Below are 19,193 nucleotides of genomic sequence, written 5' to 3'. Positions count from 1 at the left end.
CAGCGGAGGCACTGAGTGCTGGGCTCATCCCAGAGACACTACAAGTGACTTGACTGAGTTTCAGCTGTTTTGCCCCATGTGATGACTGGCAGGAGAGTGTGAGTCCCCCTCTTTGGGCTCAGCTTGTCTGCAGCATCCATGGAGTGCCCGGTGTGGCAGTGCAGAGCTAGCCCAGATCAGTGCTGGGCAGATGCTCAGGGGCACTCGACCCCAAGCTACATCTTCAGCCCTATTTTCTATTTTTATTAAGAGATAGGGTCTTGGGGCTGGGGTTGTGGCTCAGCGGTAGAACGCTCGCCTCGCCCGTGCTAGACCCTGGGTTCGATTCTCAGCCCATATAAAAATAAATAAGTGAAATAATGGTCTTGTGTCCAGCTACAACTAAAAAATATATACATATTTTTTTAAAGAAATAGGGTCTCACTGAGTTGCTTGGGGCCTTGCTAAGTTGCTGAGGCTGGCTTTGAACTCGTGATCCTCCTGCCTAAAAGTCATTTTTACAGTTGACTTTGAGCAGTTGACATTTTTACAGTTGACTCCCCAGGGGAGTCTCCGGGGTCCTGTGATCTTCCCAGGGGCGAGCCTGCCTAGGCAGGAGGCGGCCAGCATGTAGGCCTGCTTCCCCTCCCCCACAGTGTAGGTCATGTTGCTACAAGTCATTTGAAAACGTCATCTGCTTCATCCCAGGGGTGTCCCGTCCCCCCCCACCCCCGGTTTAGGACACGTGTGACCTCTGTGGGTGCGGAGGCGTGGGCTTCCATCAGCACTGTGCTCCCGCCGATGGTCTGGCCTGGGCTCTGATCCATGAGGGCATCCCTGGTCTCTGGAGGACCCCAGGGCTCACTCCTCCACACCCCATGTGTGTGGACCAAGGAGGTGATGGAAGTCCCCCAGGAGGGCTCGCTGTTCGCTCCTGTGCGCGGTCACCCTCTCTTTGCCTTCCCTTTGCTGCTTTGCAGGAGTTTGCGGCACTCACGAAGGAGCTCAATGTCTGCAGGGAGCAGCTCCTGGAGAGGGAGGAAGAGATCGCTGAACTGAAGGCGGAGCGGAACAACACCAGGGTGAGTCAGTGGGCACCTGACTGCCGTCTGCCTCTGGCCACCGTGTGGGAACCTCCTGGTGCTGCTGTCCCAGAACTGCAAGGCCATCTGTGCTGCCTTTAAACCCGTTTCACGCTTCTCATGCTGAGCAGTGCATGCTCGGTCGGCCCAGCACTGGAGTTGCTTGAAACTTGCAGTGGGAGCTAATGATGTTGTGGTACAGCCGAGGGGGGAATTTCTTGCTTCCCACAGAGTGGAAGGGATTCTGACTAGCTTAGTGTGACATTGTAAGGGACTCACGTGTGAAAAGTGAGCTCCCACATGTCTCTCTGGCCTTCTGCTTCAGCTATTGCTGGAACATCTGGAATGCCTGGTCTCCAGACACGAGCGCTCTCTCAGGATGACAGTGGTGAAGAGACAGGCACAGTCTCCCGCAGGTGTGTCCAGTGAGGTGGAAGTGCTCAAAGCGCTGAAGTCACTGTTTGAACACCACAAGGCTCTGGATGAGAAGGTACTGTTAGCCCTGGACTGACGGTTCATCCTGTATGTGCCAGTGCGATCATTCTGTTCTCATGCTACAGAGATGGCAGATAGCTTCTTGAATTCTAAGAGCTCGCTGGCCTAAGTGTCTTAACAGTGATTAGTTCTATGTGTTAATTTTCTGTTAAGAATTAAATAAGCTGTTTATTTAGAGGCAGAATTTTACTGGGATTTCTCTCCCACTGAACTATATCCCCAGCTATTTTTTTGTTTTTAAATTTAAAGCCATTAAAAAGGAAGTTTTCTTGATAGTAATGGCAGTGAAAGACATTATAGGTCCTCTGTTATACTCACTAACATTAGGGTGACTGTACCCTAAGAACAAAGTGAATGCATTGGCACACACAGGAGCCCGTGCTCTGGTTTACAGGTGAGAGAGCGACTGCGAGTGGCACTGGAGAGGTGCAGTCTCCTGGAAGAAGAGCTGGGAGCAACACACAAGGAGGTGAGCTGTGCCAGCACCGTAGTGCTTGGCCTCATCCTTCAGTCTGAAGAGGAGCATGGGGCCTGTCTAGTGGGAGTCGGGTTTTATTCACTTCTCTGATTGAGGACCAGCGGCTGGGGTCAAGTGAGGACCAGGCCATGAGACTTGGTGCAATTGCAGGATCTCCAGTCTTCGTTGGTCCAGCAGATGCAGATTCTGATCCTGAGGCTGCCCTGGGTGCCATGGGGAGCGGCTGAGGGTCATGCTTTTCCAAAAGGCCTTTTGCTGCTGTCACTTTTCTTAGAGTCATCATGTTCTTGTATCTTTTTGGTTTCAGCTGATGATTCTAAAGGAGCAGAATAATCAGAAGAAAGTGGCAGCGGGGGGAGTGCCTGACGCAAGCCATGAGCAGGAGAGCACGCCCAGCACCAATGGAAAGGCAAGTCCTGCGTTCCCTGCTGTGGCCACCGCACGCGGGGCTTCTGGGAGGCTGTTGCCAAAGTGCCACCACAGCTTGAGCAGCGGGAGGCTGTGCTGCCAGCAGAGTGCATGGGCCTGCCCCTCCTTCCCTCCCTCCCCCCCCTCCCTCCCCCCCCCTCCCTCCCCCCCCTCTCTCTCCCCCCCCTCCCCCGCCCTCTCTCTTTTTTTTTGCTGTGCAATGCCTGGGACTGAACTGGGATTTCTTTTCCACTGAGCTGCACCCTTAGCCATTGTTAGTTTTCATTTTATTTGAGGCAGGGTCTCACTGAGTTGCCCAGACTGGCCTTGCACTTGTGACCCTCCCACTTCGGCCTTCTGAGTAGCTGGGGCTACAGGCCTGCGCCTGTCTCGTAAATCGGTTTCGATGATCCCTGTTTTCTGGAAGCATTTTATTTCACAGCACACCAAGCAAGGCTACTTAAGGGCGTGGGTCTTCCTATAGAGATCTTCTGACGGCTCCTCCAGCCACGAGGAAGACTTGGCTAAAGTCATCGAGCTCCAGGAAGTCATAGACAAGCAATCACGGGAGCAGAGCCAGATGAAGGAGCGCCTGGCCACCCTCTCCAGCCATGTGGTGGAGCTGGAGGAGGATCTGGACACAGCTAGAAAAGATCTCATCAAGTCTGAGGAGATGAACACGAAACTACAACGAGATGTCCGTGAAGTGAGTGGTGCTAGAAATGGCAGTGCTGCCGGCACCTTTGGGGCGTGTGGGACACTTGGTTTCTCTCTGCTTCTCCCAGTCCCTTCCAGCCTCGGGGCTGGTGTAGAGCAACAGGGACGGAAAACAGTACTGTGTGCCTGGCGTCCCTCACCCGACCCACTTCCTTTAACCACTGCTTAGCCGGTGTGCGCAGGTGCTGCTGGTTATCTGCAGTTGGCCGGGGAGGCCTGCGGCCACTCCCTCCTCACCCCACCTTCCCTCCGTCTCAGGAGGCCGGAGGCCAAACAGTGGTCCCATTTGGGTCACGTTGGGATCATCGTGTGAAAGCACATGCAGCTACACTAATTTCTCTCAAACGTCTGTGTCTGTGCACCCGTGAGAAACCAGGGACACTTATAGATCAAATAAGGGCTGGACACTCTGCCGTGCCACCTTTTGTCATTTCCTAACATGCTCTTTGTGCCTGCACACGACCATCTGACCATCTTGACCCTTCAGTGTGGATGTAAGAACAGGGATCAGTGAGCGACTTCATGGAAGGGTTGGGAACAAAGGAAAATATTTGCTCATATTAGATCCTATTATATTTTGGCTACAGTAGAAGATTATGTGGCAGAAAGTAAAATTCATTTTAGATTTTTTTTTATTTCTTAATTTTTGGTCAGTCCTGGGTATTGGGAGTTGAACCCAGGTGCTCTCTACTGCTGTCCTATGTTCTTTTCATTTTTATTTTGAAACAGGGTCTCGCTAAGTGCCAGACTGACTCCTACTTCAGCCTCCCAAATTGCTGGGATTTTAGGCTTGTGCCACTGTGTCTGGCAAGACCTATCTTTTAAATATTAAGACTTTGTCATCATTAGTGTCTTAGTAAACAGGGAAGGACCTAAAAACGGTGAGTTTGTTGGTGGTATTGTGTGAATAAAATTGTGGTCCTGGTCTCAGCGTTGGGCAGTGTGAAGGATTCATTTTGCTACACACTCTGGGTTGCATCCAGTTAAATTAGCCTGTGCTCTGTTTGCATTTGACAACACGGTTGGATTTTGTACTTACCTGAGGTTTTATCCATCTAGTAAAAGATGGAGAAGGAAGGCTGTGTGTGGCTTGACGCAGACGCTTTCCTCATCTGCCTTCCTCCCTCTGAAATGTCTCTGTAGGCCATGGCCCAGAAGGAGGACATGGAGGAGAGAATAACGACCCTCGAGAAACGCTACCTCGCTGCACAGCGTGAAGCCACATCTGTGCATGACCTCAATGATAAGCTTGAAAACGAAATCGCAAACAAAGACTCTCTGCATCGGCAGGTAATGGGTTTCACAGGCCTTCGTCTGGCTTTAATTATTAATTAAGATAAAGATATTTTTTCTAATTTTCATGTTGAAAATATGAAGTCCAAATATCACTTTTCATGATCTTACAATATTGCAATCAAGAGGGAGGTTATTGCAGCCTACGAGGAACTGAGGCTGCACCACTTCATGGAGCGCTTGATTCTGCTGTTCCCATGACAAGCTGACCTGGTGCTTGCGAGCTCATCTCATAGGAAAGAGCAGAGTGTTGGACAGCTCCAAGGCTCTGGCTACCAGTTGATAACAGGGGTTGCTGGCAAACTTAAAAGTGAAGTGCGTAGAATCAGTGTCTCCTGTAGTTTGAAAACCTTATTTACTCCTATTTCTCTGTAGTCCCAGGGAACTGAGAGCTAACCAGAAAATCCTGCATCAGTCATCTTGAAAATAAAGTATCCGGTATTTAATAAGGAGCATTGTTTAACCAAAAATAAAATATTAGGCTGTTATTAAAAGGGATACTAGGAATAACTTTTACCAGGCTACGCTAGTGTGATATAGTTTGAGGGTTTAGAGCATGTATGTATGTCCATACGAAGGAGATGTGGACAGATGTTAGCTGCTTAGCAGCTAAAAACTTTTAGGTGTTTTAAAAAAATTCTTCTATGTTCAAGTTTTTAGAGTTAAGAAGTTTTTTTGTTTTTTTTTTTTAACCTTTGTTTCGTTTATTCTATTTTTTATGTGGTGCTGAGGATCGAACCCAGGGCCCCCCACATGCTAGGTGAGCGCTCTACAGCTGAACCACAACCCCAGCCCCAAGAAGGTTTTTAAAAAAGAAGAAGAAATGTGCCTTTAGAAACTCTGCTGAGCAGCTCATCTGGCTCACAAGAGCCCTGGGCCACACACAGGCGGCTTGTGGCAGGAGGCATGGCCTCCAGGTGTGGGCTGGTTGCTTTTGGCGAGGTTGGTACTAACCCCTCCCGCCTTGATTTGTCACTGAGAATGAGGGGGCTCTTAGAGAAAACTTGTTTTCCTTAAGGTCAGGGACCTTCATTTGTTCTTAAGAAATCACTTTCTTAAGAAAATAGCATGGGGCTGGGGATGTGGCTCAAGCAGTAGCGCACTCGCCTGGCATGCGTGCTGCCCAGGTTCGATTCTCAGCACCACATACAGGCAAAGATGTTGTGTCCGCCGAAAAATAAAAAATAAATATTAAAATTCTCTCTCTCTCTCCTTAAAGAAAAGAAAAGAAAATAGCAAATAGGTTGTCAAGGGGAGTTTGGGGCTTGGAGGTCAAACCTGATAAGCAGGGCCAGAGAAGCCTGGCCTGAGCGGGCCACCTGAATAGCCCAGTCTGCCAAGTGGTGACAGAAAGCACTAGACAATTCCCACGTTTTGACGCTGGGCTCTCTTCCACAGACAGAGGATAAAAACCGGCAATTGCAGGAGCGCCTGGAGCTGGCGGAGCAGAAGCTGCAGCAGACCCTCAGGAAGGCTGAGACGCTTCCGGAGGTGGAAGCGGAGCTGGCCCAGAGGGTGGCGGCACTCTCCAAGGTGTGCGGGTGGCTCTGGTCCCATGGCAGGACTGTAGCTGTCAATCAGTGCAACTGGACCCATGTGTAGCTCAGATTTGCTCTCAGTGCCTTGCCTGGACGGGATGCCTTTTAAATGTCAAACCTGTCCTTCTTTGTCATCTCCTGAACCTCCCTCCAGTTCCTTCAGGTACATACCACATAGGCTAGAGGTTTTCATAAAAGAGGATAGTTTTTTCTCAGAAAAAGAAAAATGCCATTCTCTTTAAAGACAGACTTGTCAAACTTTTAATTTTATTCTTTTGGAATAAAAGTATAGTTTTTTGTTTGTTTTTGAGGTGGGGTCTCATTGTGTTGTGCAGGCTAGCCCTGAATTCCTAGCTCAAGTGATCCTCGTGCCTTGACCTCCCCAGTACCTGGAGCTGTAGCCACGGGCCACCATGCCTGTCTTTAAAAATGACTTTTTGCTGGATGTGGTGCCTGTAATCCCAGCAACTCAGGAAGCTGAGGCAGGAGGATGACCAGATTGAAGATAGCCTCAGCAGCTTAGCAAGACCCTATCTCAAATGGAAAAATAAAAAGGTTTTAAATATACACAGTGGTTAAATGCCCCTGGGTTCAATCCCCAGTACCAAAAAAAAAAAAAAAAAAAAAAAGTTTTTTGAGTAGCAGCCATTCCTCTGTTGACCAGCTCTTGGCGAGGCACATGCAGGAACACTCCCTTCCCTTGGTCCTCAGGTCCCTGGGAGAAGCAGGCAGTGAAGAGGCTGCTCCAGAGTGATGTAGTAGGTGCTCAACTCAGGCATCTACACAGGCCCTGGGAGGCCTCCCTGCCAGACCCCCGGCCTTCCTGGGGGTAGGAAGTACTTAGTGCTTCAGGGCAGGAGGCACCAGCCAGCCTTGTCCCCTGGCAGGGATCCTGCTCGCCTTGGCTAGGAGGCAGTCTCCTACTGGGGAGAGTTGGGGAGAGGGGTCCTTGGACAGAGGTGCAGTGTCCTGTGGCTGAGGCAGTCTTGAGGCAGGCGGGTGGCAGCCAGACTTGCCTGCCTGTCCCATGAAGCAAGAGTGTTGGCCCACTGTGACCACCTGCTCCCTTGGTGATCCCCTTTTAAATTCTCGGTTTCTTCTCTTCCTGCTTTCTTTCCTGTCCTTGTCGGCTTTGTAGTCTGACCCTTTGTCTTCTGGGAGCTCTGCTGCTAAGGAAGCTAAAGTGTTGGAACTTACTTCCAAGCTTAGGAAGGTAGACGTGTGCCTTGCTCCTTCCCGTGCTTGCTGCTTTCTGCTTTACGTGCTGACTGACCAGCAGTCTGAGGATGGGGAAGTCACGGGTCGCTGAGGTCAGGCACGTGGTGGGGGGCACTGAGCCGTCGTCAGCACCGCGGGCTTCAGAGACAGCGCTCAGGGCCGGTTGTCTCACGGTTAGCCCTTGCAGCCGCGGGGATAGTGTGCACAGGGTGAGCCTCACATGAGGCCGCCCCACCGAGCATGCCACGCTTGCTGCTGTTGCTGCAGTGGGACACAGCATGCCACCCACAGAGGTGCGTGTGCGACACTCACGGCGTCTCTGACAGGCTGAAGAGAGACACGGTAACATCGAAGAAAGGCTGCGGCAGATGGAGGCGCAGCTGGAGGAGAAGAATCAGGAGCTGCAGCGGGTGCGTACACGCTAGAGCCGTGAGGGGCGCAGAGCCTGCTGATGTGTGCAGCCTGGCTGGCAGCAGGAGCCTGTGCCCACAGGCAGGTCTGCGGAGGCAGACTCTGCTTCTCTCGCCCACAGGGAGCTGCTCCAGGCACATGTGGGCTTCATGGGAGTCCCTCAAAGCTGTGTGCTAGCTGGGGGTGCCTTGAAGTGTAGAGCCAGGTCCCCATCCAAGGTGAGGCACACCTGCTCAGGGTGCGACACTGAAGTCCCCAGTTCAGGTCAGAAGCCTGACCTCTGTCCCAAATCCCGGGTTATCACACAATGGCAGATGCCGGGGTGGACATTTCAGGGCAAGAGGAACACCCGAGATGGCCTGTGGTGAGAGCATTAGGACACAGTGCCGCAGAGGTGTATCTCTGAGTCCTGAGTTTTCCTGGAACTGGGCGGGTGGCGGGGGGTGCATGTAGGGCAAGGTCAGGATGCAGGAGGCCCAAGTTCAGGCTGGATTCTACCTGTGTGAGTGAGTGGAGGAGGCACGGACATCTGAGTGTCGAGCCGATGCACCTCACCTCAGCCAACTTTCTGACATTAATTTAAGGTAGTTAGGTTTTATTTTCCCAAAATTCTGTGTTCGTGGCCGTGCGCTTTAGAGCTTTGGAAGAGTTTCCAGGAGATGGTTTTGATGCCTGCCTAAAGATTGCATCCTAGGCAGCCCTCTCCCTCCACTCACGTGCGCACTTTGATCTCATGGGTAGAGTGACATTATGTATTAGAGGACATACATCATTACTGTCAAAACCAGTTCATGAAGTTGTGAAGGATAGACCTTGGGATCAGAATATTTCTACCAGTTAAAAATAAACATTAAGCTGTTTTGCTTTAAAAATACTCAGATGTTGTTAGATGCCGTGGTCGACACCTGTGATCCCAATGACTTGGGGGCTTAGGGTCTCAGGTTTAAGGCCAGATCAGCAATCTATCGAGGCCCAGTCTCAAGATAAAAAGGGTTGAGGAGGTATCTCATTGGTAAAGCATCCCTGGGTTTAATCCAACCCACCCCACCCACCCGCCAAAAGTTAGATGCTGACAGGAAACAAACATCTACCAACAAGGAATCTCAGGTATTCTGTATCCTGTGTGATGTGTCCTCCTTTAGATAAGGACTGTTGCTGTATGTGAGGCACATTGTGAGGGTTGTATATTTAAGATTTGTCCCTGAATTTTCCATATCCATGAGTTGTTCGATTGGCACATGGAAGTCCACAGGATTGGCAGCCGGAAGGAGCAGCTGGAGCGTGATAGCAAGTGAATGGCTCACTGTGGTCCTTGGTACTTTTAAAGTAATGCTCCTACGTCTGCTCAAAGTCTCAAGTCTTTGTTGGTCCTATTTTAGGCGAGACAGAGAGAAAAAATGAATGAAGAACATAACAAACGTCTCTCAGACACTGTTGACAAGCTCCTTTCAGAATCCAACGAGAGGCTGCAGCTCCATCTGAAGGAGAGGATGGCTGCGCTGGAGGACAAGGTGAGTGCTGGGCAGGCCCTGCAGGGCCTCCCTTCCAGAGCAGCCATTACCCTCCTCTCCAGGAGAAGGCAGTGGGGCTGGGGGTTCTGCTGGGGGGGGGGGGGGAGGGCACGGCAGTCTCCGGGCTGCACACAGCCTTACTCAAGCATGAGTGGCAAGTTGTCTGTCACTCTGGCTCCAGGACAGGGGTAGGTGAGCAGTTTCTATAAAGGGCCAGATGGTGAGCATTTTAGGCTAATTTTAGTAATCATGAATAATTTAGTAAAATAACTTCACACTAGTTAGTAATCAGCACAGAAGCAGCCGCAGACAGCTCACAGGTGAACGGTGCAGCTTTTTTCTGATTGGCTTGTATTGGGCGACGGCCTGCACTGCCATATCACTGAGCCCCATCTCTCTCCTCTGCTCTTCTGTGGAAGTTGATCTGGTCTTGTTCATACACACAACGCATGGCGTGGTAGGAGAGATGGAATCAACTAAAACCAGACACTCCCATCCCAGGCCCCGCCTTCCGTCTCCTCACCGGCTTGGAAGGAGGTCTCAGCCCTGCCTATGGGGCTCACATCTCCCAGGAGCTGTTCCCTGTGTCTCCAGCTGAGCTGGGATTGGGTGTGCTAGTGGACATGTGCGTCCCTGGAAGTGCAGCTGGGAAGTGTCCCTAGACTGGCATTCACCTGGGTCATGCAATTTGAAAAGATCAGTGGTAATTACTCCTCATTAGGGGACACGTTTATTTTACACAAAACTAGTTACAAAACGCATTATTGGATGCCGCACAGAATGGCTCACTTTAAGGTAGAGGAATGTTTTTAGCTTTGATTCTAATTTTACATTTGAAACTTAACTTCAGGTTTCAATTGATCAGTAAATTGCACAGCCTCGTAGTCGGTGTAATCTAGTTTATCTGATTAAAGTGAACTGAACCCATGAACCTGGCTACGAGCCTACCTACATTTAGCAGCTGGGTCAGTAAAGGAGGGCATTTACATGGCGAGAAGGATTATCAGATGCCGTCACCTTGGAGTCGGCATCCAGCCCTGGGCCTGGGCACTGCTGCCTGGCACACCCAGCAGTTCCTTCCTTCCCTGTGCTGCTTTGTCTTTTACACAAAGGCAGCTGTAGTGTGTCACCCAGGACATTTTAAAGTCTCAACTGATGGATGCTCTCTCTTTCAGAATTCTCTACTGCGAGAAGTTGAAAATGCAAAAAAGCAATTAGAAGAAACACAACATGATAAGGTACTTAAATGCTCTGATTCATTGAGAAACCCGTTAAGAGCTGAATTGAGTTACTGTTATCACAGATATGTGGTGCAAGTTGAGAGAAGCTTAGCTTACAGCTCTCCTAGGCTACTAACACAAAATGTGTGCCTTTGTATTTGAGATACAAGTGTATGAGGCTAATATAATAGCAGAGACCTTTCATCAGGAACAGAGCTGTTGCTGGGTATGGTAGCACATGCCCAGAATCCAAGCAACTCAGGAGGCTGAGGCAGGAGGGTTGTAAGTTTGGGGCCAGCTTCTGCAACTTAGTGAGACCTTGGCTGAAAAGATAAAATGAGTTGGGAACATAGCTCAGTGGTTTAGTGCCTATGGGTAAATTCAGCCTCTAGAACCAAAAAGAAAATAAAAATATACAGTGTGGGCTGGGGTTGTGGCTAAGGGTAGAGCCCTTGCCTAGCACCTGTGAGGCACTAGGTTCGATCATCAGCACCACATTAAGAAAATAAAGGTATTGTATCTGTCTACAACTAAAAAAATTAAAAAATAAAAAGTGCTTTTAGGGCTTGGGGGCCAATTTAGTGGTAGCACATTGCCCAGTGTGCTCCAGGCCCTGGGTCCATCCCCAGCACTGAAACAAACCAGCCGAACACAGCTGTCCAGCAGAAATACAATGTAAACCACTTGTGTGATTTTCAACTTTTTAGTATCCACGTTCAAAAAAGTATAAATAAGTATGTAAAAGTAATTTACTTAATAGTGTGTGAGAATGTCACGATTTTGTTTATTAATGGAAAACATTAGTGAGCTACTTAGGTTCGTCTCATGTTCCACTTTGAATTCTGGACCCCATGGGCACAGCAGGTCAGTTGGGGCTGTGTTTTGAGGGCTCCGTGGTCACATGCAGTCAGTGGCCACTGTGTGGCAGTGCAGAACTGGAAGTGAGAGAAGGCCTGCAGGGGTGGCCAGGCAGAGTCCTGGATGCCCCGCTCCCTCCTGGGAGTCCTGCTTTCTCTCCTCAACCCTCCTCTGATGGTCTGCTGTTTATCCCCTGTGTGACTTTATAGTCACTGAGCGTCATGGAGAAAATTGTCCCCGAAGGAAAATGTTAGGCAGTTGTAACTAGTAATTTAGCCCGTTACGGTTATGTTTGATATCTGTGCACATTTGTTGCAAGTAGTCTGGAAACCTGAAAGACATCCTTGCAATGTGAGTCCCTGACTATTTTATAGGACCAGCTCGTCTTGAACATCGAGGCCTTGAGGGCTGAACTAGACCAGATGAGACTGAGAGGTGCTTCACTTCATCATGGGTATGGTATTGACAGACCTGCAAGTGTGTTCTAGCCTGTCCTGGCCTGTGGGTAGCCGAGCTGGGTGTAGCGCCAGCCTCACTGCAGGACATTGGTGGCTTAGTAGCAGCAAGAGTGCAGAGGGACTGTGTCTCCAGAGGTGGGGCTTGAGCCAGGAGACAGGGCCCTAGCAAACCTGGACACATAGGAGGCGTTTTGGAAGGTGGGGAATGCCTGGTTTGTCTTTGGGCACATTAGGTGCCTCAGGGAGGGCGGCACTGATGGTGTGGGGACCGGAGGACAGAACCCAGGGTAAGAGGTGAAGCATGCTTTCCCCGGAGCAGAAGCCATTCACACAGGGAGACACGGCCGAGGGAGGAGCTGATCCAGCCAGAGCTTGGGTTCTTTGACCTTCGCGGGTTTGGCGGAGCATTTCTATTTATTTATTTATTTTGGTACTGGGAATTGAACCCAGTGTCACTCTACCGTTGTACTACATCCTCAGCCACTTTTATTTGATTTATTATTTAAAAAAAAAAATGTTTTTAGACGTTGGTGGGCCCACGTGCCTCACACATGCTAGTCAAGTGCTCTATCACCGAGCCACAACCCCAGCCCCAATCACTTTTATTTTTTGAGATAGGGTCTTGCTAAGTTGCTTAGGGCCTCACTAAGTTGCTGAGGCTGGCTTCAAATTTGTGATCCTCCTGCCTCAGCCTCCTGAGCCATGGGGATTATAGGTGTGCGCCACTGTGCCAGCTGGAGCTCTACTTGTTTTGAAGCACTGAAGTTGTGAGATACATTCATTTTAAAAGCACTTGAGATAGGACTTTGCTTTGGCCGGTAGAGGACTGGGTCACCTGTCTTGGGAATGACCCCAGTAAAGTGCTCGGCACACAGAGCTTCTTGTCTTTTTCTTTCTCGTCATTCAGAGGCAGTCTGATTAAGAGTACCTTTTTTTGGTCATTGTTTCTTTGAGGAAAATGGTCATTGAGTGAAAGTTAAACCTCAGCTAAAGTTTCTGAAGCGGTCAACTGGTGTCGGGCAGGTGCAGGAGACAGCACAGTGGTGGTGTAGGGGGAGTGTGGAGCCTGGTGGGCGTTCCTGCACTTGCAGACATTGGGCATTGTGTACCATGGCCTGGCCCACAAGACACGATCAGACAGAGCCAGAACACGCTGTGTGGAAACCAGGGGCTGGGCATCCAGGACAAGGGCCGCCTACCCACAGAGGGACGTGCTGTGGTCACGACAGGAGTCGCGGAGAGGTGCTGTTGCTGGTTGGAGCCAGTCAGTGGTGTCTGGTGCCCGCACGACTCTCGGGAGGCCACTGTGTGTGTGCCGCTTTCTGGAACAACAGAGGGAAGCAAAGAGGTAGACGGGCAGTAGAGCAGGCAGTGTTTCAAGATGGAGAAGGGTGCCTGTGTTTGACAAGGGAAAGAAGAAGGGGAGAGGACATGTTTGCTCGGGAGCCCAAGGGGCCAGGCAAGGTAGACCGCCTCACACTGAAGAGGTGAGGCAGAGAGGGTCCCGCTGTCCCCGGAGGCTGGCCTGCAGAGTCCACACCTGTCAGCTTAGAGAGGAGCAGTCAACAGTGGGGATGGTTGGGCCAGGAGGAGGGGTGGGAGAGTGAGCTGAGAGTGCCTGCCCGGGGAGTGCCAGGCCCCAGGGCTTCCCCAGGGGCCTGGGAAGTGCCTGCTGTCGGCTGTGTGGAGGGGAAGGTGAGCAGGAGAAGGGCATCGTGATTAGGAGGCGCGGTGGCTCCCCAGGACCTGCGTGCCCCCTAGAACCACCAGCAGATTGCCTGCAGAAGGCCTATGAAGAAGGAGCAGGCTGATGGTCAGGAGCAAGGGAGCAGGTGAGAAGCAGCTGCAGGGCTCGACGTCTTTCCAGGATGTCAAGCAGGGAGAGGCTGTGAGCCCTGAGAGGAGCTGGCCTGCCTTTCAGGCCCTGTCTGCAGGGCTGCTGAGGGTCCTGAGGCTCGCCTGCATGACTTCCTGTGAGCAGATCTTTGCCTCTGAAGGATTTCTGAAATGAAGGCACAATGTCTTTGTTTGACAAGGATCCAGAGGTTCCGAGGATGCAGCCTCCGGGCTGCTGCAGTGAAGGCGGTGGTGGGCTCTGTGTGGTTGACCCCTGATGCTCCCTCCTCCTCCTCAGGCCTTGGCCAGTGGGCACAGCGGGTCTCTTAGCTGCTTCACCCAGTCACCCAGCCTGCTCCGTCCTGAGGACTCTGCAGCCCAGAGTGTTGGTTTTGTCACCGGACCTGCATACAGGTCTGGAAACAGACACACAGCAGGCTAAGCCACACAGATGTGCAGCCAGGGCCTCCCAGGAACGCTTGTGTCTGACAGCTGTCACACCATGGATCTTGGCACTGTTGGGGAAGCCACAGAGCACTACAAGGCCAGAGTGGTATCCAGGTGCACCTCTTGCCAGCCGTGGGAAAGTACGGTGGAAATGCAGCCCCGTGGCCTTGTGCTGGAGAGGGGTTCTCTCTGCAGACAGAGGCTGGAGGCCTGTCTTCCTCCGTGCCAGTGGCCTCTGTGTGGGTTTTCCTGTGGTGATTGACGTTTTTCACACAAGGCCTAAAAGACTGGAGTGGAAATGCTGGCTGGGAGCAGGCAGCATGTGGCTCTGAGGGCACACCAAGGAGGTGCCTGCCTCAGTCTGCCTGCTGACGCCTTGCCTTCTGACAGGGGCGGCCTGCTTGTCGAGAGGCGCTTGCTAGGTCCCTCCTCTAACACCTTCCTTTGTTTCCTGTTTCAGCCGCCCCCACCTGGGCAGTGTCCCAGACTTCAGGTTCCCTGTGGCAGATGGGCACACAGATGCCTACAGCACCAGTGCAGTGTTACGGCGCCCCCAGAAAGGCCGGCTGGCAGCGCTGCGGGACGAACCTTCCAAGGCAAGGCCTGGTGGGCGTGCCTCTGCTCGCAGGGGTGCCTGCTTGTCCTGAACCGGAGCTCTCCATAGGTCTCTCTCTCCCTTTTCTTGCCCCACTTTCCTCTTTCTGGCTAAGAGTCTACTTTTAAGTCCCTTGTGCCCTTTTTCTTTCTTTTTAAATATTTTTTAGTTGTTGGTATATCTTTATGTTTTATTTATTTATATGTGGTGCTGAGGAACCCAGGGCCTCACGCATGCTAAGCTAGCACTCTGCCACTGAGCCCCAGCCCCAGCCCTCACCCCCACCTTTTTTTTTTTAAAGAAAAAAACAGTCTACTCGCAAGCACAGTGCTGATGCTTGCCTGTTGAAGGGTGATTGAGAGTTAAAGGGTGCACTTGTGTTTCTGGTAGTGTGCTGCCTGGGGTGATGGACTCACAAGAGAAAAGGGGTACCTTGGCTCATGGTCTTGGGACTTTTAGTCCTTGGTCCTTGGCCCTGTGGCTTTGAGTGAGGGGCACATCACAGCAGGAGCGTGTTGGAGCAAAGCCTCTCACCTCAGGAACTGAAAGGAAGGGCCAGGTTCCCTCAGTCTCCTGGAGGGCAGCCCCTAGTTCCTGAGTTCCTCCCACCCAGCCCACCTCCCAGAGGCTCCTCCACTGTCCAGTGCACCAAGCTGGGGGGCCCACACCTTCATCCTGTGGTCTGTCGCACAGCCTGCATCTGTGAACTGCTGGTAGTTGAGCACCACTCCATGGACCCCTCGGCACAGGGCTGCTGTGTGCACAAAACAGGCACAGTGTCCGTGACAGGGCATAGCCCAGTGGGGACATGCAGGAAAAAGAGAGGTGTGGCGGTGCTGGCCTTGCCGCGCTGTGTGCGGGTCAGTGCAGAGCCCAGCGGCTCAGACAGTGAGCATTCCTTGCTCAGTTGTGGGGCCAGGCGCGGCCTGGCAGGATGGCCTCAGCTTGGGGGCACGTGTGGTCACAGGTTGCTGTCTGTACAGGCTCCAGGGGGGAGCCTGTGCTTCCAGGTGCCCACACAGCAGTGGGTAGAGGCCTCAGGCCCCTGCTGTGTGCACCCTGGGGTCCTCAGAGCACCTTGCTGATCCTCTCAGAGCCCATGCTCTTTCATGTTGTGGGAGTCTCACATCATTGCTTCCCACTTTGCTTTCCTCATTCCCGTGAGTTACTGAGTCCTGCCCTCACTTGGGGGTGGTAGGAATCATCCTCCACCTCCCGCAGAGAGAAGCAGTGGAGAGAGTGGGCGTGTTCCTGAATCGTGCCAGCATGCTGGTGGCACGGGCCAGAAGCAGGGAGGGGAGCCAGGCTCTCCTGAGTTGTAGAGTGAGAAAGGGAATTCTGAACAGCATAGCCAGGGCACTGTCAGCAGGGCTGTGGAGGAGGAAGGAGGAGAGAAGCCCTCCTGATGTGTCATTAACACCAGCAAGGTTTGCTGAAGGTTGGGTACAGTGAGGGAATGAGGAGACCCATGTGTCCCAAGGTCTGGGCTGCAGCACTGGGAAGGACGGGATCTATTTCTCAGGTGAGAAAAGCTGCAGGTTTCTGGGGAGGCTCTCTAAGTCGAGCCTTGTGGAATTCAGGTGGTCAGACCTGTCCTGCAACCAGGAGGAAGTGTGGGGCAGGCCATTGTGTACAGCCTGGAGCCCAAGAGAGCAGTCTAGAAGTAGAGAGAAAAAGTTAGGGGCTCGGGCTGGGGCTCAGGGGTAGAGCACTTGCCTAGCATGTATGAGGCCCTGGGTATCCTGAGCACCATATATTAAAAAAGGGTATTTTGTCCACCTACAACTAAAAATATTTAGCAAAAAAAAAAGACCTTAGGTGTTATGAGCAAACAGATGGTAGAGAAAAGGCATGAGACAAGTTGAAGTCATACTCAGAAGCTCTCAGGTCACGTCACTATTCAGGGATGGACCATGGCGTGCTCCAGAATGACAGGTTGAGCAGGAGCTGCATGGGACAGAGTGGCTCAACAGGTGGGGGTGTCCCTTACCACCTTGCAGGCTCCAGAGTGGGAGGGGTGGGGCAGTAGAAGTGGCTAGCTGGGGAAGCTTTACTTCAGTGGGGCACAATGGGCTGGGGCTACCAGGACTTGGGGATAAAGGTCTCGTGGCTTCTGTTTGGCATTTTCAGATGGGAGTGAGAGAGAACTTCCTGATGCTGATGGGGTGATCCAGAGCGAGGGCGCAGTGACGGCAGATGTGTTGTCTGGGTGGGGACAATACTTCAGAGGAGGGTGGCAAGGGAGGGATCTGGGCTTTGTGTCTGGGGCTGGAGTGTGTGTTTGGGGATGACATTATCACACAGAGGGGCATGACATGCCCGGTGCACATGCTTATCCTATGTTCTGGCAGCAAGAGCCTTTTCTAGGTTTTCTGGAGAAAACCCCACCCTCTGCCTCACCACAGCCTGGGTGCGGGAATTGGCACCTGAAGGGCTTGCTCCTTTCCCCCTGGGGTTCTTCCCTCCTTGTGCTTTCCCTGGGAACTCAGATCCACCCTGTCATTGATGCCACTTGTGAAGTGTGAAGGCTACCCCTATACCAGCTGCTGAGCATTTAGATCATTTTCTTCCCATAAGCCGTTTGGGGCATTGATACCACTGTACTCTTAACTTTCAGTGTTTGTCTGACTCCGCCATCTCCCACCTGTGGGTCGTCATAGAAACACCCCCCACCACACACACACCTGGACCTTAGTAGCACCAGGCAGTCTAGGGAACAGGGTGTCCTCCTGCTCCCCGTTTCTGTACCATGGGCATGACCTATTGTTCCAAACAGTTTGGGTCCTCCATAGGTTTTTAAATTTCTGTTGAGTGTCTTTCAAGTTCCTTGATGCGTGTGGTTGCCCTCGGTCTGCTGAGCTTCACTTTTCTTGCTTACAGGTACAGACTCTCAATGAGCAGGATTGGGAGCGTGCCCAGCAAGCCAGCGTCTTGGCAAACGTGGCACAAGCGTTTGAGAGTGACCTTGATGTGTCTGATGGGGAAGATGACAGGGACACTCTGCTCAGCTCAGTGGACCTGTTATCACCCAGCGGGCAGGCTGATGCGCAGACGCTGGCCATGATGCTTCAGGAGCAGCTGGATGCCATCAACAAGGAGATCAGGTATGTGAGGGAGCTCGTGAGCTCAGAAATGCCGGGGAAGTTGGGGCTGGCATCTGGTAGGTGTTCCGCTTTAGGAATTGTAGCCTGGCTTGCTTGCTGTGGGAGGTGAACGTATTAAATCTCTTCCCCAGATACCCATGAAGCACCTGGAGAGAGCCGGGGTGCAGGGTGCTCAGTGCCCCTTGGTGAGGGTCCTGAACCGGTCTGCTCCCCTGCTGTGCAGGAGTGTGCCTGAGGGATAGATCTGGGTTGTGCAGGGGCTGGGTGTGCCCCTGGGAGGGAGGAACTGGAGCCTTCTGTTGCCTCGCGCCAGGCAACAGGGGCACTGGGCAGGAGCAAAGGCAGAGGGTGAGGCTGGTCGTGAGAAGCCTCTCCAGCCTGCATGTCCCTGAACTCGGGATACCTCAGTGCTGAGCGGGTATGGGTGCCCATCGTGTCGCTAGCAGGCAGAGGAGGGCTTGAGGTTGTGCATTCCCACTCCTTGCCTTTCCCTGTGTTGAGTTGCACAGCACATGAGGACGAGGTTCAGTGGCACCCTGGGGTACACCATTAGTGTCTCATCACACATCAAGTTAGTGGTGGCAGCAGGAAGTTTACAACCCGGCGGCTGGAGTGGAGTCCAGGAACTGCCCCTGATGACGCAGCTCACAGGGCCCTCTCCGGGACTCAGCAGTGTCAGGGCCCACAGCCTGGCCTGGACTGAGATGGAGAGCAGCATGAGGCCCTGTTGGGGAGGGATGGTGTCCTCTTGGGTGGTGGCTGTCCTGCTGCCTGGACACTGGGCTGCCTGTGGTCTGGACACAGACCAGCCTGCAGGTGTCGTGTTCAAGACCAGAGGGCTCAGAAAGAGGAGCGCCACCCTGCCAGGAAGCGAGAAAGGAGAGTGGCCTTGACCTGGCAGGAAGTGTGAAAGGAGAGTGGCCCTTACCTTTAATCTTCACAGCGTGCTGCTGGGTGAGAGTGACTCTTCTCTCACTACAGGTCGGCCTGGTGTGAATGCTAAGGTCTCTCCACTGACTTGTAGGTTTCCTTCTGTTGATAGTTTTCTTAGAATACCTAAGAGAACTTGACTCTGGAAGGGTTACTGCAAGGTTTCTGTGTTAGCAGTCTGGTACTAAAATTGCTACTCCCTCACGCACAGTGCTGTAGAGGAGAAGAACGTTAATCTTCACTTCCGCATTAGTGTAGCCTGAGACAATGACACAGATCCAGGAACCCACACAAGGCTGATAGAGAGGTCCATCAGGCAGTGGTCATGTTCAAATTCAGACTTGAAAAGCCCAGCCTGTTCTTGTTTAGTCTGGTGGGTTAAATGTTGGAGACTCATTGCCTTGGGCACCAGTTCTTTTGATCAGACTTCCTGACTTCAGTGAGGGTGCGTGTGGATAAATGGACAGCTTCCCTCTGGGGACAGGGAGGTAAGAGCTGTGTCCAACTGTCTCAATTAGGGACCGCCACAGAAAACGTCACCAGCCAGCCTCCTCCAGAATTGTGGAGTGGATAAGTCAAATGACCCGTGGTGCCACTAGAATCAATCTAACAAGA

General features: G+C 52.1%; 1 protein-coding gene across 15 annotated transcripts in view; it reads left to right on the top strand.

The window, feature by feature from the left end:
• Positions 1-19,193, top strand: part of Ppfia1 (PPFI scaffold protein A1) — an 86,876-nt gene that overhangs the window by 32,148 nt on the left and 35,535 nt on the right. For 9 of the 15 annotated variants that reach the window (XR_013437369.1, XR_013437368.1, XM_078045413.1 and 6 more), the window contains exons 3-16: positions 960-1,061; positions 1,387-1,551; positions 1,951-2,025; positions 2,342-2,443; positions 2,927-3,148; positions 4,303-4,449; positions 5,851-5,985; positions 7,129-7,203; positions 7,535-7,618; positions 8,999-9,130; positions 10,306-10,368; positions 11,583-11,662; positions 14,410-14,545; positions 17,425-17,648. Coding sequence is in view for 13 of the 15 variants with exons in the window: in XM_078045413.1 (XP_077901539.1) it covers positions 960-1,061; positions 1,387-1,551; positions 1,951-2,025; positions 2,342-2,443; positions 2,927-3,148; positions 4,303-4,449; positions 5,851-5,985; positions 7,129-7,203; positions 7,535-7,618; positions 8,999-9,130; positions 10,306-10,368; positions 11,583-11,662; positions 14,410-14,545; positions 17,425-17,648 (1,742 nt within the window). In the remaining 2 variants the exon portion in view is untranslated. Of the gene's footprint in view, positions 1-959; positions 1,062-1,386; positions 1,552-1,950; positions 2,026-2,341; positions 2,444-2,926; positions 3,149-4,302; positions 4,450-5,249; positions 5,395-5,850; positions 5,986-7,128; positions 7,204-7,534; positions 7,619-8,998; positions 9,131-10,305; positions 10,369-11,582; positions 11,663-14,409; positions 14,546-17,424; positions 17,649-19,193 lie in introns of those variants that run through there. The other 6 variants (XM_078045414.1, XM_078045421.1, XM_078045418.1 and 3 more) reach the window with 3 other exon arrangements.

Source organism: Ictidomys tridecemlineatus, chromosome 4, assembly GCF_052094955.1.
Source record: "Ictidomys tridecemlineatus isolate mIctTri1 chromosome 4, mIctTri1.hap1, whole genome shotgun sequence".
In the NCBI taxonomy this organism is placed as follows: domain Eukaryota; kingdom Metazoa; phylum Chordata; class Mammalia; order Rodentia; family Sciuridae; genus Ictidomys; species Ictidomys tridecemlineatus.
Note: the sequence above shows the minus strand (reverse complement) of the source record. Positions and strands in the feature narration are given on the sequence as shown.